Source organism: Phyllostomus discolor, chromosome 8 (assembly GCF_004126475.2).
Source record: "Phyllostomus discolor isolate MPI-MPIP mPhyDis1 chromosome 8, mPhyDis1.pri.v3, whole genome shotgun sequence".
NCBI classification, from domain to species: domain Eukaryota; kingdom Metazoa; phylum Chordata; class Mammalia; order Chiroptera; family Phyllostomidae; genus Phyllostomus; species Phyllostomus discolor.
In genome coordinates, this window is record NC_040910.2 from 39338972 (window position 1) to 39359876 (window position 20905).

The 20905-nt window shown below is 53.1% G+C and overlaps 2 protein-coding genes across 2 annotated transcripts in view; both read left to right on the plus strand.

Moving 5' to 3' along the window:
• ATCAY (ATCAY kinesin light chain interacting caytaxin) overlaps nt 1-12739 on the plus strand; it is a 32251-nt gene extending 19512 nt beyond the window's left edge. The window contains exons 7-13 of the mRNA XM_028519283.2: nt 269-400; nt 1076-1162; nt 4099-4197; nt 4888-4923; nt 6811-6882; nt 8759-8791; nt 10272-12739. Coding sequence (XP_028375084.1) covers nt 269-400; nt 1076-1162; nt 4099-4197; nt 4888-4923; nt 6811-6882; nt 8759-8791; nt 10272-10281 — 469 coding nt within the window. The 3' untranslated portion in view covers nt 10282-12739. The remainder of the gene's footprint in view (nt 1-268; nt 401-1075; nt 1163-4098; nt 4198-4887; nt 4924-6810; nt 6883-8758; nt 8792-10271) is intronic.
• A 3226-nt stretch (nt 12740-15965) lies between these two features.
• Nucleotides 15966-20297, plus strand: NMRK2 (nicotinamide riboside kinase 2). Its single transcript, XM_028521819.2, has 7 exons — nt 15966-16140; nt 17661-17751; nt 18378-18426; nt 18531-18687; nt 19123-19194; nt 19567-19673; nt 19963-20297. Exons 1-7 carry the CDS (start codon nt 16109-16111, stop codon nt 20046-20048), a joined length of 594 nt encoding a protein of 197 aa, XP_028377620.2. The 5' UTR covers nt 15966-16108; the 3' UTR covers nt 20049-20297.
• The last annotated feature ends 608 nt before the right edge of the window (nt 20298-20905 follow it).

Consider the following 20905-nt stretch of genomic DNA (forward strand, 5'->3'; position numbering starts at 1 on the left):
ATTAAGTGAAGTCATGCATATAAAGCATGGCACATAGTAAATGCTCAATTAAATGTAACTGTTACACTCATTATACCCACTGACACAAATTTGCAGTGGGCCGAGGTTATTCATATCCACCCCATCTCCTGAACAGGTGTGGCTGGCACAGCTGGGGCAGGGGGTGGCAAAGGGGGCAGGTGCCACAGGTGTTCAGTCCCAGGACCTGGGGCTTTCTAACTCTGGGCTGCTCTCACCGAGTCCCCTGTCCTCTGTGCCCTGTGACCAGGTATGTCATCAGCAGTTTGGAACTGCTGGTGGCGGAGGATTACATGATTGTGTACCTGAACGGCGCCACCCCCCGGCGGAGGATGCCGGGCATCAGCTGGCTGAAGAAGTGCTACCAGATGATCGATAGAAGGTGAGCAGGGGGGCTGGGGGCCCGCCTCGGGTGCAAGGGGAACTGAGAGCTGAGGTGTCAGCAGGGCTGGTTCCTCCGGGGCCTGGAGGGACAATCTGCTCCATGCTCTCCCAGCTCCTAGTGGTCGCTGGCAGTCCTCGGCGTCCCTTGGCTTGTGGATGCATCACCCCAGTCTCTGCCTTCATCTCTACATGGCATCTCCCTGTGTGTGTCTGTGTCCGAATTTCCCCCTTTTTCTAGGACACCACTCATCTTATATTGGAGCCCATCCTGCTCCAGTGTGACCTCAGCTGAAATCATTACCTCTGCAATGACCTGTTTTCCAAACAGTGTCCCATTCTGAGGTCCTGGGGGTTAGGGCTGCATCATGTGTATTGCGGGGGGACACAATTCAACAAGACCACACAGGTGGTCAGAACCAGGGTACCCACAAAAAACTTTCAGGAACAGGAGGTGGCGTGGCCATGCAGCCAAAAGCTCAGACTCTCATGTAAGAGGGAGCCAGCTCTGCCACTTGCAGACTCCCCCAAGGGGCTTAGCTTCACAGAGACTCTGCCTCCCCCTGTAAAATCATGGCACCCACAGGGGGTCCAGGGGAGGCAACACCTGTGAGCCCCTCCCTCCCCAGGGCTGGCCCCCTGGAGCCCACCTTGCTTCCTCTGCCTGCCCACACAGATTACGGAAAAACCTGAAGTCCCTGATCATCGTCCACCCGTCCTGGTTTATCCGCACCGTGCTGGCCATCTCCCGCCCCTTCATCAGGTGAGAGTGTGACCTGTGCCCCGATACCCATGTGGGTTGTTGTCAGTCTTTTTTTTTTAATCTGCATTTCCCAGCTTCTTTACGCTAAATGCATATTATTTAAACAGTTTTCAATCACAGGTATCATTATAAAGCAACAAGCATGCGGAAAACAGTAACTGGCTCTCCCACATTGAACACTGGATACCTTTTAACATTTACAAACACAGCCCTGAGAGGTTGGTGCGATCACGCACATTCGCAAATGAGGAAACTGAGGCTCAGAAAGGTCAAGGAACTCACCCAGGGTCACCCAGCCAGGTCACTAGCCTACCACCTTCCCTCAGAAGGGAACCCAGCTCCATTCACTCCAGAATTTGTGTGGGGGCCATTAGGGTGCCAGGAGGGTCTGACCTACTCCTGGCCCACAAAATAATTCAGTGAACCGACACATGAACCCCCTGTGGGATTGGTAACTCGCCCGAAGGACTCACAGAGCTCAGAAAAGCTGCTACACTCACAGGTACGGGTTATTACAACAAAAGGGTGGACATGAAGGTTGGCAAAGGGAAAGGGCATGAATGGGGGTCTTGGAGAAACCAGAATTGAGCTTCCAGTTGTCCCCCCTGCCGCCCCCCCGCAGTGGAGTCGTGCCGGAAGCCTTAGGCCTCCCAGCCAGGACGCGGGACTGCATGAGCTGTCCGTTAGGAAGCTCACCTGGGCATCCAGGGTTTTTCTGGGGCTCGGCCAGACAGGAACGGAGGACCAAGTGGCCCACCCTAGTCACTCGGTCTCCAGCCACTCCAGAGGTCACACTGGCATTACATGGCCTAAGGCCCCCACCATAAATCACGGCAGTAGCACAGGCTACGTGGCTGCACTCCAGGCCCTAGGCAACCCAAGACACTCTTACCAAGCAGGATAATTCTAGGCTTCCAGGTGATCTCCCTCGAGGACCGAGAGCCCAGGTCTCTCTCTGCAGAGGTAGGGCACGCCAGGCCTGCTGGGTTCCCCCTTTACTGAACAATATAGAAGCTTCTGGAAAAACAGACCAAGGAAACAAAATTTGGCATGTTAAATGCTGTAGTCAATCACATAAATGTTGAATGTACATTTAATTTAATGTCACTCCAAACACTGAATTGGATCAAGATCCTTCATTTCCACATTCCCAGTTAAGAATCTGTGATGAGTTTAAGAGTCAGGGCCACACTTGGCCTTGAAAGACACTCACAGCATGAAGCATTTGCAACTCCAGGGTCTGTGCTGAAGGACTCCTAGTATTAGTGAAAGCAGGTACATAGCGCACTAGCGATGGATCATTTGTGCTAACGACGAACCCACTGGGCAAAACGGTGTACACGCACTTCGGCCTAACAGAATTCCATTCTGTCCTCAATGTCCCCTCGTTCAAGGCAGATCATCACTCACTCTTGGTTGCTATTCCCACGGTAAATTTTGAGGATCTCATTCTGAGCTTTCAAACTAAAAAAGAAAGGAGGTGGGGAAGTGAACCTCTCCGTTAAAAAGCCGAGGAAAGTTGAGACCGATTCTGAGCTACAGTCTAGCATTGAGTTTCTGTCATTGTATCTGCAAGAACAGCCCTGTGCCTTCCAGGCCGATCAGAGTTTGGGAAAGTGCTTCTCCCAACCCACCCCCGCCCCCCGCCGGAAAGCTCAGCTCACGGGCAGACAGAGCACAGTCACTGCAGAGATTCGGGTATCTGTTTCCACTGATGGGCGCCGTGGGTGAGACCACAACATCATGACGTGATTTTTGCCTCTATTTATAGACCAGCGCTCAGAGCAGCAGGTGCTGGCTCTGAGAACCACAAAAAAAAACCTTCCTAACAAACCCAATCCGTCCCCCCTCAGAGCCTGCTGGGCCCAGCAGGCCCAGGTACAGCGTGGATGACCCGCTTCACCCCCTGCGCATTCGCACTTTACCCTTCTGTCACACCAACCGGAGGGAGGCCTCAGGCTCCAAGGATAATTTTTGTAGAAAAAAAAATAAATCTGAACTGCATGAAAGCAGTTGGACTTGTTTTTCCAGTACACATGGCCACTTTGTGACTCCCTGCGGGAAAATCTCTGGCATCCCCTCGCCAGTCACCACTGGCCTCTGCTGAGCAACTGCTTTATTTTTCCCGAGGACACACCATAAGCTGCGGAACTTATCCCTGGATGCTGGACAGCTTGAGCTGAATTTTTGTCTGATCCCTAAAAGGTGTGTCAAATTTGTCTTGACACACCTTTGTAGACATCTCACTCTGTCTTACCTTTCTCTACTGCCGCTGGATTGTTTTCTTATGTTTCATACTGTTATATTCTCTTGGCCTGACATTTCTCATTGTTACAAAATTCCGCTTTCCCTTGGAAAAAAGTTTACTTTATATACCACCAAAAGTAGGTTTCAGATAAAATTTTAAAAAGTAAATAAATAACCATGAGTTCAAAGCACTGCGTGTTGCCAGCCAGCCTGAGTCTGGTCCAGACAGCGAGACACCGCTCATCCCAAGAGAATGGAGGAGGAGGAGTCAGCAGCCCCACGTTTGCCTTTCTGTGCCCAAAGGGTGACTGCGGTCCCCAGCGGTGATGAGAGTGCCAGGAAGGCATTCTTGGGGAAACTGGAGCAGAGGGGCACTTCTTAGGGTGGATGGAGAGAGACATCCTAGAGTCTGTTGGAGCCTCTTGCCGCTCTGCTTCCCTTAAACCAGGGCCTCAGCTTAGCAGGGGTCGGGGCCAGACGCACGGCCCAGGATGCTTCTCCTCTCATGCAGGGAGACCCAAGGCTCTGCTCTGTCCACCGCAGTCGGGGTAGACAGTGGGGCTGGCATCGGGCAGGGAGGGGGCTTTCAGCTAAGGTGCTCAGGGCATCCTCAGATCGGGTTATGTGTGCCTGCCTGTCCACCATCGCTCCTCCTGGTTCTGGGTGACAACACCTCCTTCTCCTGTCAGCGTCAAGTTCATCAACAAGATCCAGTACGTGCACAGCTTGGAAGATCTGGAGCAGCTCATCCCCATGGAGCACGTGCAGATCCCAGACTGCGTGCTACAGTAAGTGTCCCTGTGCCCTTTGAGTGCCCCCGCCGGCATCCTCAATGCTCCCAAGCACCTGAGGTCCCCACTCAGCTGAACACGGCTGCCCAGGAGCCAGATGTGAGTGGGGGAGCAGCAGAACAGAGGGAATCAGTGAAACAAGAGCATGTGAGGTTAGAGAATACTGTGGGCCTGGGGATCTAGTGCAGGACAGGGCCAGCAAGCCATGGCTTGCTACTTGTTTTTATAAATAAAGTTTTATTGGCACACAGCAACACCCATTTCTTAACAGATCATCTATGCCTGTTTTCAAGCTGCAAATGAATTGAGTTAGTACAACCCAGACTGGCGTGCAAAGCTGAAAATGTTTACTCTCCAACCCTTTACAGAAATACTTTGCCCTGGTTGAGGGGTATGTAGACCAACCCACGCCAGTGAGTGTGTTGCTTTATAATGGCACTCTTCAATCACTGGGTCAGGCAAAAAAATGCCTGTTGGGTCGCATCTCCACCAGATGCTGGGACATGCCAACAAAACAGATATTCCCTGCTCCAGGGGGCTTGCAAAGCAGCTCAGGAAGCATGGAAAGGCCAGCAGACTGTCAGCTCTGGCTGTACTTGCTGCTCTGAAGCCTAGTTTACATACAGAACTCCCCGGGCAGTGTGTCTACAGAGCTGCGTCTCACATGCGGCTCCTTCTCTCTTCCAGGTATGAAGAAGAAAGGCTCAAGGCCAGGAGAGAAAGGTCTGTGCAGAGTGTCCCTGTCGGGGTGGGTGGGTGCTGGCACCAAGCTGGGCTTGCATGGGGGGCAGCCAGGGGCTTTGGCTCAGCAGGGACCAACGTCACACCCGAGGCCCTGCTCTTCTCTCGAGGACTTGGAGTCAGACCCCAGTTCAAATCTAGGTTTCCCCACTTAGTCACAGAAGGACACTAGGTACATAAAAAGTTCACAATGACCTTGGAGGTTATTGTGAAAAATCAGGAACAGTGTAGCAAAGGTAGCAAAAATGGTGTGCTCACGGTAATCATGATGATGCTAAGTTCTCCCCTTACAGAGGGAGCACCAGCTCCATACTCACCCTGAGAGGCCCAGACATGTCCCTTTAAAACCTTATTGCCTCCCTGTTTGTGACTGTCACAGACCTTCAGGGCTAGTCTGGTCCCACCCAGTTATGGAGCCCTTGTGCCATCCGCTGGATACTGTCACATCCCTCCCAAGAGCCAGACAGGTGGAGGATGCTGATGGCATCTTACAGCCTGGGTAGCTGAGGCTCAGAGAGGGCAAGGCACCTGCCCACAGCCACACAGCAAGTCTGTAAGAGAGGTGGGGCTTTCAGTGGGTGGAAAGTATGTTTCATCGCCTGGCCCTGTGTGAGAACACAGGGACACAGAGGCAACTAAGATAGAGTCCTGGACCAGAAGTTCCTTTAAATGGCAAAGGAGAATGACACCTCACCCAGTGAGGAAAGTGGGCCCTGGGGACAGGGAGGGGTGATATCGGCAGATGAGGCGCATAATGAGCAAAAGTACAGCGTGTTGACACAGTGTCATTTAATGTGACAGAGGGCAGCACAGGGGAGGTGAGGCTGAGGGGCAGGCAGGGGTCGCCATCCCTTGCCATTCAGGAATTTTTCCTCCTCTCCTAGCTCTTTGCTCCTTATTTCCTCCTCCCTTTCTTCCTCCCTCCCTTTCTTCTTTCCTTCTGTCCTGTAATTTAAAAAAATTTTAACTAAAAAATTTTTTTACTTGCAATAACATTTACATAATGTAAGGTTCACCATTTTATCTATTAAGTGCACAGCTCAGTGGCCATAAGTACATTCGCATTGTCGTGCAGCCGTCCCCACTGTCCGTCTCCAGAACTTAACACCTTCCCACACTGACTCCCATCCCCTCCCCTGCTGCTGGCCCCCACTGTCTACTTCCTGTCCCTGTGGATCTGACTCCTCCAGGGACCTCCTGTGAGTGGGATCATGCTGTTTCCCACGGTGGCTGCACCATCGTACATCCCACCAGCGAGGCACGGAGTCCGGTTTCTCCCCGTCCTTGTTGTTACTTTCTGTTTTTATAATAGTAGCCATCATAATGAATGTGAAGTAGTAATAACTCTTTCCTTGTTCTTTTTCTTTCCTCCTCCCTCCCTCCCTCTGACTCTCTCTTCCTGTCTCTCTGTCTCTCATCTGTGTCTCTCTTTGTCTCTGTCTCTGTCTCTCTTTCTCTCTCCCTGAGTCACGCTCCTCCTGACTCCCGAGCCTTAGCTCTGCACAGGCATGGAAACATAACACAAGCAGGCATCCACCTTCTGGAGTCGTAGCGCAGGGGGCGACAGCACCCCTGGAACACACATGTAGATGCCTCTGGGGTGATAAGCTGAGATACATGCTCCAAAAAAATGGTTCCCGGTCTCTCCCTGTCCCCGCCCACACCTCTTCCTCACAGCTGCCTCATCTTCATTAACCTCTGGGTGATCACTTCTCTCCACCCTCCCATCCCAGCACTTCCTGGGGACAGCAAAACCCTGTCCAAGCTGCCCTCAGGCATGGTGGGTCCGGGCCAAAGAGGCCAGTGGGAACCTCGAGCCCCTGTGCTCACGCCACCTTGTCATCCCTGGTCACCTCTCTCTGTCTCCAGTGCAAGGCCGCAGCCAGAGTTCGTCCTGCCCAGGTCGGAAGAGAAGCCAGAGGCAGGGCCAGCGGAGCACAGGTAAGTACTCAAGTGACCACACGTGAGACTGACACCCAGCGAGGGGTGCGGAGCCCACAAGAGGGCCCAATGCAAGCAATTCTGATGTTACCGTGTTTTCCTGATCCTGATGTTGTCAGGATGACAAAGCACAAACTCGGGTGTGAGCCAGCGCGAGGCCTGCTCCACCCTAAACCCTCAGTACTGGGGTCACTCTTTCCTCCACTCTGCGCTGTCCCACAGGGGGCCCCTTTCAGAGGCCCCTATTTAAATTTAAAGAATTAACAATAAATAACATTTAGAAATTTGATCCTCGGTCACACCTGCCACGTTTCAGGGCTCAGCGCTGGACAATGTGGAAACAGAACTCGGTACCCGCCTGGGGAAAGGTCCCTGGGGGGCGCGCTTCCAGGACCTGCCCGCCTCCTGGGCTTGCCTCACTCACCTATTTCTTTATTTTAAAATGTATACCTGTTGTTATTGAAAGAGTTGTTTCTCTTTTTTATTTTTTAAAGATTTTATTTTTATTTATTTTTACAGAGAGACGAAGGGAGAAAGAGAGGGAGAGAAACGTTGGTGGGTTGTCTCTTGCATGCCCCGCACTGGGGACCTGGCCTACAGCCCAGGCATGTGCCCTGACTGGGAATCCAACTAGCGACCCTTTGGTTCACAGGCCGGCACTCAATCCACTGAGCCACACCAGCCAGGGCTCTTGTGTTTATTTTTATTTATTGATTTTGGGAAGAGACAGGAAGGGATAGAGAGACAGAAACACTAATTTGTTTTTCCACCCATTTGTGCTTTCATTGGTTGATTCTTGATGGGCCCTGGCCGGGGATCAAACCCACAACCTTGGCGTATTGGGTCAATACTCTAACTAACTGAACCACCCAGCCAGGGCCCCCCACTCACTTATTTTTAGTTGAGGTAAAATTCACAAAACATGTAATGACTCATTTTTTAAAAGATTTTATTTATTTATTTTTAGGCAGAGGGGAAGGGAGAGAGAAAGAGAGGGAGAGAAACATCAATGTATCGTTGCTTCTTGCACATCCCCTACTGGGAACCTGGCCTGCAACCCAGGCAAGTGTCCTGACCAGGAACTGAACCAGTGACCCTCTGGCTTGCAGGCCAGCGTTCAATCCACTGAGCCACACCAGTGAGGGCAATGACTCATTTTAAAGTACAGCATTTAGTGCATTCACAACCACAGTTCCTCTTTCTAGTTTAGCCCAGAAGGATACTCTGTGCCTCTGAAGCAGTTGCTCCTATTCCCTCCCTCCACCTTCTTCTTTTTCTTTTTTTTAAACCCACCGAATACCTACTGAAAGTCCTTCAGAGTCTCCCCCTGGGATGTGTAGACCAGCAGCATGGCTCTGTCCCCTCCCTTGCCTCTGGAAGTCCCTCCCAACTCTCCTGCCTCCGTCAGGTCTGCCCCCTGCATTCGATCCTTGTCAAACCCTCCTTCTCCTGCCCTCAGGCTCCCCAGGGGCAGTGGCTCTATTTTGGGACCATCCCCTCCTCTTCCCTGCATTCAGCACAAGCCAAGCACAGGGACCAAGGGCAGCTGATGCCACTGAGAGACCAAGCTGTGGCCTCAGGTGAAAGTCCTGCTAGGTGACCTTTGTGCAAGTCCCTGTGGGTCTTCAGGGAGGACCCTGTTGGCCTCTCCAGGCCTGGTGTGTCCCAAGCCACATTACTGGCTTTGTTTTGCTTTAGAGAAGGGCCTTGGCCGGTCTCCTTATGATTGCCCATCCTGGCTCATGTGTCTCAGAGACACACGCTGACACTTGCTTTGTGCCAAAGATGAAGCTGTGCCAGCCCTCGTGGGGCTCAAAGACAAATGCCAAGCCTCTCAAAAGTGGGCAGATGATGTTAAGACTCCTCTCTTCCATAGGTCTGCTCCAGTCACAGAAGATCAGGAAACAAGGTGGGTAGGAAACAGGGAGATCTTGGAGCCTTTTTTTTTTTTTGAAATGTCTTAAGTGGAGTCCACCCCAGCCAAACACAGCCTGCCCACAGCCTGTCGCAGTGTCTCTGTCTGGTTCTTGATGCCAGGAAAAGCCTTCTTGTGTTGAGGGTTCTGAAGACTTGCCTTGGGTTCAGTGATTTGCTGGGAGGACTGACAGAACTCAGCAAAGCTGCCGTATTCATGATTATGTTTTATTACAATGAAAGGATGGATTCGGGTGAAAATCAGCAATAGGACAACCCTTAATTCTCCCAGTTAAAAAGAGGGCAATATGCAGGAAGCGTTGCCAACTGGGGATGTCGCCCACTTGAGCCTTGGTGTCCAGGGTACTTAGTGGGGTCAGTCACATGTGCTCAGCTGACTGCCCACAGGGCTGACTTTTGTTCCAGCCCCTCCAGAGGCCAAGCTGATAACCCCCCTAAGCCACATTGTTAGCCTAGCCAACCTGACGTGAGCCAAGGTCTTAGGTAAACGAAGTCACTCTTATCAGGCAGGACATTCCCAGGACTCAGAGGTGGCCTCCTAGGAGCTGGGCAAGAGCCGCACCTTTCTTTGAAATGTGCAGCGTTAATCCTCGGCCACACTCTCTCCTACAAATCCTCAACGTGCCTTAATACTGCCCAGGCGATGCAGGAAGCCCCAGGCTACAAAGTAAACATCAAAAACGGTTTTACACCAGTACCGCCATGGGTATAGTGAGTGGACACAGCTCTCAAGACATTTTTGAAAAGATCATCTCGGCCCGTGCCTTCTGGCAATGAGTTCGCATCCAGGCACAAAACACACCAGGGAATCATCCACCCTGAGAAAAAATCAGCAGATGCAACAACCAACAGAATTAGACGCCCTCCTGGGTATCTTCAGGTAGAAATGGTTAAAATGATTAAAGACACAAAAGAAGAAATTGTACACAATGATGGACAGATGATGGACAGATGGGGTTGCATAGATGGGTATGTGGATGGATGATGAATGGGCAGGTGGAAAGGCAGATGGGTGGGTGAGGTGGGTGGATGGAGGGATAGATAAGTGGATGGGTGGACAGATGGGTGGGTGGATGGGGTGTGGATGGGGTATGGATGGGTTCCCTCCAGTCTGACTGAGGGCACCAGGCCTTGGGTCTGTTCTGCTGGGGCACCAAGAGAGAGGTCCTCTTCAGAACCACACCTGGAAGGTGGGTGGGCAGGTGGCAGACCTTGAAGGGCAGCTGCCACCCTTGCTGCTAAGGGTGCACCAAAGCTGGATGAGACCATGCTTTCAGATTCCACAAACACGGGACAGTATTTTCCACTTTCTTTAAAAAACAATAATAGGGAGGATTTGAGATCGTGCTTCCCAGCATAGGTCATCAGTTTGGCTCTGGTAAACTCTTATAAAAAATTCAAATAAAATAAAAACGAAATCAGTAATAACCCGGCCTGTGCTTTCCCCTCTCCAGCATGTCCTGAGGTGATGAGCGTGCAGAGAACACGAAAGAAGGTGCCAGACGCCAAGGAACCTATGTCAGATGCCCTCTGGCCCTGGATCTCATCCCCACCTCACCCTGAATCCCAGCCTTCGGAGGGTGCCTGTTTCCTCCACCCATCTCTGAAGCCCAGCATCCTTTTTAGCTGCTTGAAAACATTTTTTAAAATGATGCAGTAGTCACGCATTCTGGAAAAGAATCTGGTTCTCAGCCCTTCACCCTTCCAGACTCGTGAGCTCACAGCCGAGAAGAGAGAAGCACGGGGCATTGCCCATGTGTCCTGGGTGGCCTCAGCGTCCCCCACCACTGCACAAAGTCCTGGTTTAAGACCCTTCTCTTGCTTGACGCCCGGCCGGGGTTGGAGCCATAGACACCCACCAGCTCCCTGGCTGGATCTGGAACTCGCTCTTGTGCCTTTCCTCCCAGAACGGCCCCCGCAATCCCGGGCATCTGGCCAGGAAGCTCGGCTCCCCAATAGGGCTGTGCCCTGGGCATCTTCAACCTTACAGCTTTTCCCTTGACTAGCCCCCTTGGTCTCTGAGGACACCCACATGCGACGTGACAGCATGGGAGCTCACGGCACCAGTGAGAGCTGCCGCTGCTCATCCTTGTCCTACACTCGAAAAATCACAGACTCCCTCAACTTAGAACATTCTCAAGCCCCTTTAGCGCAGATGCCATGCCACAGGGCAATCCGATCAATACCTCATAAGGGAATGAGTTGTCCCCACTTCTCCAAACTCCCCAGTGCAGGGTTGGGATGTGCCCCTTGGGTTCCCACCGAGAGCAGAGGCTGAGAAGCTGGCTCTGAAATAGGTTCATTTCGGGAAAACAGACCAAGAAAAAGGAAGATACAGGGTATTGGATGTTTGTTTGTTTCAAAGGCCACCTAGGAACATAAACCCCAGTGGAATGGACGCTACGGCCACCTGCATTCAAAGGAGACAGACTTTCCTAATCTGGGCTCAACACCAATCCGGTGGCCTCTAGAGGTAGTGAGTTCCCCATCTCCGGAGGTATTTAAGAAAATACTGGACAGTGCTTGCAGAAACAGGTCCTCTGAGACCACTCCAATCCTAACATTCTCTATTTCTATGAGTCTGAGCAAAAGTTGAGCAGGCACACACTCCAGGCCCCTCTTGCTGGCTCTGCAGCTGGCTTTTTAGCTGGGTGTCACCAAGGCTGTTTCCAAGCATGAGGTTCTTGGCCTCAGTGGGAATGCCGAATGTCTCTTGACCTGGGACGACAGCCGGCTGCGTTTGGAGCTATCCCAACAACAGGAGGGATCTAGTGGCATTCAGTGCTAAGAAAAGGGGTGCCCAGCTTTTTGCCGCATCGAGGAACTGCCCCAATGCCAGCAGCTCCTGCCTTGAAAAATGCCAGGTTTCTGAGCTGCTTTGAGCCTGCATATCCCGGGACCTGGCATTGCCCCGTGAGGCTATGATATTTGGGGGCCAGGTGGGGTTTTTTAATGTGTGGTTCTGCTCTCTTTCCCAAATGTCAAATAAGGACAGGGACCCTGATCTGGGCCCAGGTGAATCACCTGGAGCCTGAGGCAGCCGAGGTTGGTGGATGGGCCTCCAGGCTGCCTCCAAAAGGCCTCTGGCCCAGGCCCTAAACTCCAGGTTCAGGTGGCCTGCTCTGCTCACCTGAGACCCTTGTGGACCTGAAAGGCCCCAACTCCCACCCCAGTGAACATAGCAAGTGTTCTGACACAGTGAACACAGAAAGGCTGGCACCTCGCTGCAGGAACAAAAGGAGTCGGGGGCAGGAACCAGTTCGTTCTGCTCCACCCGGTGTTACTAAGTGCCTGCAGCGGCGATGGACGATGGACTGACAAAGGTGCTGAGCCCATTCGGCCCACAAGGACCCTGCAGGCTAAAGGTTCCAGCAGCACAAGAAATTCCAACGGGTTCAATGAGGCCACTGTCCCTCGGACCACCAGCACCACAGACAACCAATGGGCAAGCAGAACCAAGGTCCCCGGCTCAGCCACAGCTGCCCTTCCAGAGCAAAGAGAGACCCCGCCCCCAGAGAGACCCCGCCTCCAGGCCAGTCACCTGTCACAGGTGTGAGACGTTCTGAAGCACAGCTGCATCCAAACAGGGCCCCTGCGTCCAGGCAGGCTGCCACCTGCAGCCTCTGACATCGGCTTTGTGAAAGATCTGTATTTGTGGAGCAGTTTTGGCCAAAATGCAACGGACCTGGATCCCTTGTCATGAAGGAACATTGGGTTTTCAGGTTTTCCTCTTGTGACACAAGGGGTTGTCGTAAGTCCTGCCCCAAAGTCAAAGTTCACACACCCATCCTTCCCATGGCGAGTTTTGCGGTTTTTAAAGACAAAAAACCCAATTCATTATGATTATTGTTGTGATGTGAGAACATCATTTCCATAAAATTTTGGGGGTTTTTATGTGAAATAAACTATAACTAAGAACAGAGGGTTATTACTTTTGTCCATCTCCAAGGACTGTGGCCCTCGCTGGTCTGGGGCAAGGTTCAGAGGAGAGAGCTTTACCAGCTCCATGCCTGGGGTGACCTTGGGCCACACCTCTCATGTGTGGCTTCCATCTCTCATCTGCAGAGTGGGGGCCTGGTGGGTTATTCCTGAGGCCCTTCGGACTCTGCCTCTTTGTGATTCAAGTTCATTTCCTGCCTCCAGTCCTTCCTGAGATCAAATACAGTCAGCAGGTAATAGTAATGATAGTGTATTAATTATTATGTTTTATATATTATATTAATTACTATAGTATTACTATAATGTATTATTATGATTGCTAGTGAAAGGGAAAACTCTATTTCCTCTCTGTACTCACACCAACCCTTCTGGCACCGGATGTGGGGCCTTGTCCCCACACCAAGCAGTTCTCAGCAGACACCAGCTGAGTTTCCTGCAGTTTAACTCCATTCTGACACTACCCCGAGTTAGCACAGACCCCCCCTTGTTAAGGGCTCAGCTCCACAACTGTCCCATCAGCTGCTAGTCGAAAGTAGTGGGTGCCCAGGTTACCCACACTTCTGTCCCACTTGGCTACAAATCGGGGCTCCCATTCATCCCCCCTATTTCAGGTTCAGTAATCTGCTACAGCAGTGCACAGAACTTAGGAAAACAGGTAACTTACTAGATTGGCAGTCTTTACAAGAGACAGAATCAGCAACAGGCCGGAGAGAGGCGCAGGACATGGTTTGGGGAGGGGCTCGGAGCTTCCACACTGCGCCCAGACGCCACCTCCCCGCATGCGGACATGCTCGCCTGCCCGGGCTCTCTGAACCCCTTCACTTAGGGATTTTTGTGGTGGCTTCACCACATAGGCGTGACCGATTAAACTGTTGGCTTTCGGTGATTGACTCCATTCCCAGCCCCCCTCTCCTAAGTCTCCATCCTCTAACCCCCTGCTGGTAGCCCTGGCCCCCAGCCCCCATCCTGTGGATGATGGAGCTTTCCCTAAGTCATGCCATCAGTATAAACTCAGGTGTGTTTGAAAGGGCCTCTTACAAATAGCAAAAAAGCTTCTCTCATCTTTATCACTCTGGAACTATTTCAGGAATAGAGACTAAAAGTCCAAATATATAACAGAAGGCACTTCCTCTTATCACTTAGGAAATTACAAAGGTCTTAGGGACTGTGTGCTGGGAACGGGGACAAAGACCAAATATATACTTATTATAAATCATAATATCACAATAAAAAATAGCAATAATAATAGCCTGTGCCCAACTAGAATACCAAGGGGGAGACTGAGGCACAGAGAGATGGCATGGCTCACCCAAGGTCACACAGGTCAGTTGGGGGATTATGCCCCTCACAGGGGGAGTGGAAGCTTCAGTCCCACTTTCCAGCTCCACCAGTAAGTAAGCAGTTGTTTGAACTTGGGCAAGTGTGTCCCTCAGCTCCCAGGGGTCCAGAGCAAGGACCAGCAAGGTCATGCCCCATCCTGCCCCATCCCCAGGCTGCTGAGAGGCATGGGACCAAACCCGGTGACTCCTCTCAGCCTCACGTGGGCGCTCAATGAACAACCCCCCGGTGTCATGCTGAGATTTTCTGGAGGGAGCCCAGGTCACCGGAGCACAGCTATCTTGGCACTCACCATTCCGACCTTTAGCCCGTCTTGGCACACAGCCCCCTTGGAAAGGGAAGTCTCCATAGGGCAGGGAGGGTTGGTGGGAGGGGGGCTGGCACTGGTGCTGCTGCTACAGTGAGTGATGGGGTGGGGATGAGTGATGACTTCTCTTTCCTCCGTGTCACCAGAACCAGCCTTAATGTCAGGGTCAGGCCGGAGGACACACCGAGTGGGATATTTTTAGGAAAGAAGATGTGTGGCCCGTTATCTGCCCCGTGGGCAGCCTGGCTAGGAGTGGGGAAGAAGAGGGGAGAGAGAGAAGGTGTTGACGGGAGAGACCTGGTTCTTCTTGCTGATGCATGTAAAGAATTACATATCAGGATATCTAATAGTATGTAATCAGTTTATTAGTGGTCTGTTCCCATGGAAGAGAACAGGACAGAGTAGAGTAGGGGGTGAAAGGCAAAGTTTCAGGGTGAGAAAAGCAAGAGGGGCTGGAGACCAGAGTGGCAAGCCCCTGGGCGGCCTGAGGCTGGGTGGCCAGAGGCCCTGTGGCCCAAGAGCCAAGAGCACTCTGAGCCCCTAAGAGAGAGAGAGAGAGAGAGAGAGAGAGACCTTTGTTCTCAGGACTTATATAGTTGGTGGGATAGGAGGGAAAAAGTTACATATTGATTAACAGGTAAATGTGGCACCAGCTTTCCTGGGGGAATGTGACGACCCAAACTTGAGGATGTGTGGGGGTCTGTTAGCCCGAATTCTTATCTTGCTCCAGACTCCATTTGGTTATATTGTTGTAAAACAAACATGTGACAGGAAGCACTTTCTATATTGATTAATGGGTAAATGTGGCGCCAGCTTTCCTGGGGGAATGTGACTACCCAAACTCAGGTGCGTGTATGTGTGTGTGTTTACATCTTGTTGTAAAACAAATATGTGACAGGAGGCAGTTAATTAAAATTAGAGAACTTTCCAAAGTTACTTATGGGCTCTTTCTGTAAGCATCAGGGACTCCCTCGTAAAATAGTGACCAGAGGTAGGCAATTAACCAAAGCTGTTTTATGGGCTCTTTCTTTGGGCACCAGGGACCCTTTCCTACATTCAGGTCTTGGGATGAAAGCACAGTTTCAAGGCTTTCTTTCCTAGGTAGTGGAAATGTTACATAGAATTTCAAGGACTTTTCTTCTTTCTTGCTAATATAGTGTTTCTTGTGATGTTGGAACACCTGGCGATATTATCAGACCAGACTCAGGACTGCTGAGTTAGCATGTGAGACTTGTCTCCTTCCTCCTCCCTGCCTCGGTTTACTATTTACTCTACCTAATTGGTAAAAGGCGTTTCCTGGCAACCAGGGTGCTAAATGCTGGCCAGCGACAGTATTGCAGTCTCAGAGTTCTTCCTATGCTGTCTCCTGCCTCAGAGGGAAGAGGCAGATGGGGTGACATCTACCCGTACCCCCACCCAGCTGGCCCATGGCTAATTTAGGCAAAAGGCAACGTGCAGCTATTTCCATCCAGTGGGAACAGGTGCTGGGTGCGGGGGGGGGGGGGGGGGGGGGGGGGCCGTGCCCCCACCGAGAGAGCTACGTTGTCAACAGGCCGAGTGGCCTCCCTCGTGGCGCCCTCCCGGCTGCCCCGGACTATAAAGGCGCCAGGTTTTCTCAATGAAGCGGGATGCTGTGCACCGCGGCGTTGGACCCAACCTAGTGCCCGGGAGTCGGCAGGCAGAGAGCGATCCCCGCCGACCCTCCGCATGGAGATGAAGTGTATTGTGGGCATTGGAGGGTGAGCGGCCTGGGCACCGGGGCGGGTGGGAGGCCTCATGGGGCAAAGTCGTGGAGGAGGCCACAGAATGAATGGAGGGCCGCCTGGTCCCTGGTGTCACAGGGCCTGGCGCCCAAGGTCTGAGTGTGGGTCCTGTGCCCTTGAAGGCTGCGTGCTGCCCTCAGGGGGTTTAGGCGCCAGGCCTAATTTTAAACTTCCAAATGGAAATCACTTTTCCCCTCTATGCTCAGTGTAAAACCAAAAACCAGTGGGGAGAGTAGGCCTTACGAGGCACAGTCTGCGGCAGCCTTTGGTGGGGGACACTCTACCCAGAGGCAGACACGTGGGCGGGGCGGGGGCCGGGGCCCTGAGCGGCATTCTGGTGTGACTGTGTATGCCTGCCAGTCAGGGACTCCTTTCCCAGGGGATTTAAATTTTCCATTTTATTACCAATAACCAGGCCTTTAAAGATCATGCTAGGGAAGCCTTTTGCCTAAGCAGGGTGGGCTTGAGGACAAGAATATCCTACCCAGGCGGTTGCCCTGGGCCCTCCTCCCCTACTTGGTTTAATGCTGTATTGCCCAGTTGAAATTCCTAATACCTTTGAAGGAGGGCCCCTACCTTTCATTCTGTGCTGGGCCCTGCAAATTTTGTAGCCACCCTGAGGGCAATGTGTGCCTTTTAGTGACCACCCAGATTAATGTCAGGGCTTTCGAAACTGCTCCCCTTGATGCATGGGGGTCCCCTTTCCCACTGGCCCTTTTAATTGGCTTCAGCTTTCTCCTGCTCCACACCTGGCTTTCTGCATCTGATTCCTAGAACAAGGACACCTTGAAGGTCAAAGGGACATGCATTTCCAAAAAGTCCGGACAGTTCCCTTTCTAGGTCCTTTGTCAGCTCTGGGAGCCCATTGTCTCCTTCCCTGTGCCACAGGGGACGCCACCCTGGTTCCCTGGCCCTGTGGCACTGAAGTGTCTCCAGGATTGGGGACTTCTGGTGCTAAAAGCAGAGACATCCTCGGAGACAATTGCTTTTTTCTTTTTCTTTTTTCTTTTTCCTTTTTTTCCCCTTGATTACAACCAGTTCATAAAGTTGAATGCCTCTTTTGGTTTTGCAGTGAATTGCTGGTTTTTCTATTGCAAGTGTTTTTTCTCTCTCCCAGTTTGTACTTCTTTTAACATTTTGACAAAAAAATAAACAAAATTAAAAGCCCTACTAGGGCTAAATCATGCTTGGATCCCAGTTTCCTCGCCTGTAAAAAACGAGCTCCCGGCCCCACCTCCTGAGTTTTCAGTGAGGCTGAATGGGCTGGCACGCTCCAGACTCCCGATGGCCCTGCGCCAGCCTGGGCTGGGTTACAGCCTGTTTGCTTCCATCCCTTCTCCCCTTCTCTCTGCTTAGAGAGCCTCCTCTGAGCCGAGGCAAACAGCAGTGTCTTCTTAGCTCTGAGGCTCTACAGTTCTGTGTTTGTATTTGAGTACGATTCTGGGAGGATCCCCCAGAGCCGGCCAGACAGCCTCATATGTATGATGTCCCCGCAGCGTGACCAATGGTGGCAAGACCACACTGACCAACAGCCTGACGAAGGTGCTGCCCAACTGCTGTGTGATCCACCAGGATGACTTTTTCAAGGTGGGTGCCCTCAATGGGGAGTTGGGGGTGGGGGTGCCGGCCCAGGCCACCCTGCCCTTTGCTGCTTGCTGCCCATGTAAGCCAGGCAAAGACCCTTCACAGGTCTCCCTGGGCCAGGAGAGCAAGGGATGAACGTTCCTATTTACTGAGCACCTACTATGCCCCTGGCACATTCTCACTGGACACCTGCTCCCCATTGGACTGATGGGGGCACTGCAGTTCCCAAAGGAGGTGTGCCACCAGGCCAGTGCCACTGTGGCCTTCCAGGCTCTTCCTCCCTTTGCACTTCCACTTTCTCTTCTGCAAAATGGGCCCTGAACCTGCCCTCCATGCTTTGTGGAGGGTGAGGGATAACAAGCGATGGATGCAACGTCCCTTCCCTTCTGGTCCCAAGAGTCTCGGGGCGGGGGAGGGGAGTATCCCAGTGCCAGCCGAAGCCCTGCCGGGGACCTTGGAGCCTGTGAGCACCAACTGCAGAGGGTCAGGGCAGGCAGCCCAGCAGACACTGGGCCCCTCACTGTGGGTTCTTCAGGATCGTAGGGACCCACTAAGATTCTGTCACCCCAGGGTGGTGGGGAGGTGGGAAGGCGGGCACTGAGCCTGGGGCTCGGCCTCCTCTGTTTCAGCCCCAGGACCAAATCGCAGTTGGAGAGGATGGCTTCAAGCAGTGGGACGGTAAGGATGGCCGATGGCCCCACGACCCTGCCTGCACGGTCCCTCCTTTCCCCGACTCTGCCAGCTCTGCTGGCTCTGCTGACACCCACTCTCCCTGCCCCCAGTGCTGGAGTCCCTGGACATGGAGGCCATGCTGAGCACCGTGCAGGCCTGGATGAGCAACCCCCGGAAGTTTGCCCGTGCCCACGGCATCGCTGTCCAACCAGACACCTCGGACACCCACGTCCTTATTCTGGAGGGCTTCCTGCTATACAGTTACAGGTGAGTGTGGCAGGTTCACACCCCAGACCATCTGGGCCCTCCAGGGGTTGGGGGCGGAGCCGGGCTCAGCTCAGAGGTCTGGGGCAAAACCCCTGCTCCTTGGGGAAACTGGGTCCTTCTAGAGCTCGGCCATGCCAGGCAAAGCAGGAGGCTGGGCTAGACCCCTGGCCTCCCTGTGTGACCCTGGGCAAGACATAGCACCTCTCTTGGCCTATCTAAATTGGGGGGCTGCTATAGGGATATTCCTGGGCATAACAGGAGAATGGCCAATACTTGTCCCCTCCCTGACCCCTACACTAACCAGCCCAGGCCCCACCCCCACCCCAGCCCTCATCACCCAACCAAGTCCCTGGAGGCCAAAGCTGTGGGGGTGTGTACCTTGGACCCCTGTGAAGGAAAGCCCATTAAGCTGACCATGTCCTCCACCCCTGCCAGGCCCCTGGTGGACTTGTACAGCCGACGGTACTTCCTGACCGTCCCCTACGAGGAGTGCAAGTGGAGGAGGAGGTGAGCCCGGAGGCCCTATCTGGCTTCCCAGGTGGGCCAGGGAACCAGTGATGCCCACTGGACACAGGCCACCCTGAAACCGCAGGTTGGCAGCCAGCACGCACTTGGCTGGCCCCTGCTCTGTTCCAGAAGCCCCAGCCAGGGACCTGGAGGCCTGGCCCACCCCTGCACTTCTCTAGGCATCTGTAGGCTCAGGGAGTGAAAATGCCAGAAGCTGGGGCACCCAGACCCCAGCCCATAGCCCCTGATTCAGTGGGGCCCCCTCTCCCAGTGGTGCCATCCTGGACCTATTTCACATCCCTCAGGCTCTGCTTGTGGTACCACCCTCGGGGGACACAGGAGACACTCATTCTTGCCTATCTCTCTTCCCAGTACTCGAAGATACGAGGTCCCCGATCCCCCTGGCCTCTTTGACGGCCACGTGTGGCCCATGTACCAGAAGTATAAGCAAGAAATGGAGGCCAATGGCGTGGAAGTAGGTAAGGCCCTGAGTAGGATGAGGCCTGGCCCTGGGGGGATCCTGAGCCCAGCTGCTCCCCATGGGGACCACTTGGGAAACCTAGAAGTCCCTCCTCAAGTCTCACTGCCAGTCCCTCTTACTTTGGGCCCCAGAGGCCATTCTGTTCCAGCCACTTGATTCTGCAGGTCAGCTTCCCCCTGATCCAGCATCCTGCCTGTCTCCCTGCCTGGGAGCTGGCTGCCTGACTCCTGGTGGCAGCCCTGGTGGCCCAGCAACTTCACTGCTGACCGTGGCCTTTTTGATTTCAGTGTACCTGGATGGCATGAAGTCTCGTGAGCAGCTCTTCCACCAGGTCCTGGAAGACATTCAGAACTTGCTCCTGAACCACTCCTAGTGTGGCTGGGGCAGGAGGGGCCCAGCCCTGGACTAGAGGGACCCACATACGGTTCTGGCCGGAGTGCGGCCAGGCTGGCGGCATCCCAGCAGAGAACTATACGACCATCTCCCCCTGTGGCATCTGTGCACGTGAGAGTGGAGGCCCCACTCACAGCTCAGTGTCTCTGGCCCTGGGACCCCGCCCCGAGATGCCTCTGTAACCTCAGAGCAGCTTAAGTATTAAACCTGATACTGTTTTTTCTTTTTTAAACAGTTGTGGTTCAGCCTTTGTGTCTGAGGTGCTGAAAAGGACCCTCCGGTTCCCTCTCCTTGGTTCTTTGGTGGCCTCTGGGTGTGGCCCTGAGAGCTCCGAGCAGTTAGTCTCCGCCCGTTGGACCCACACTGACGTGACCCCGGGGGCTGCTGTGGGCCCTTGGGGACTCAGGTTCCCCAGAGGGGAAATTTCCGGCCAGCTCTCAACAGAAGGCACAGCATAACCCAGAGCAGGGGCTGGGATATCAGCCAAGCCTGAGGGGGCCCCAGTTCTTGGCTGAGTCCTGCCCCTCCCATGCCCCCACCACACCCCCAGCACCTTCTCTGTGGCTGGAGTGGATACCTACTGTTTAGGATTATTGAAGTTTTGATGATCCAGGATGCTCACAAAGGACATACTTCCATGTCTCCCTGAGCTCTCCCCCAAACCTCAGTTTATTATTTTCACCCATTTTGAGGGTGCGTAGACTGAGGCTCAGAGATGGTCAGTAGCTTGGTAGAGCGAGGATTTGAACCTACTTTCCCTAGACGCTGTTCTCTTTGCTCAAGGGAGTCTGGAAGGTTCAACGGGGACCAGAGTCTTGGTGTGTGTGTGTGGAGCAG

What these genes read in the sequence shown, in the direction of transcription:
- NMRK2 (XM_028521819.2), top strand. Translation starts at nt 16,109, where the DNA reads ATGGAGATGAAGTGTATTGTGGGCATTGGAGG. An exon ending in TGTATTGTGGGCATTGGAGG is followed by an intron (nt 16,141 to 17,660) that starts GTGAGCGGCCTG and finishes ATGTCCCCGCAG; the next exon opens with CGTGACCAATGGTGGCAAGA. An exon ending in TGGCTTCAAGCAGTGGGACG is followed by an intron (nt 18,427 to 18,530) that starts GTAAGGATGGCC and finishes CCCTGCCCCCAG; the next exon opens with TGCTGGAGTCCCTGGACATG.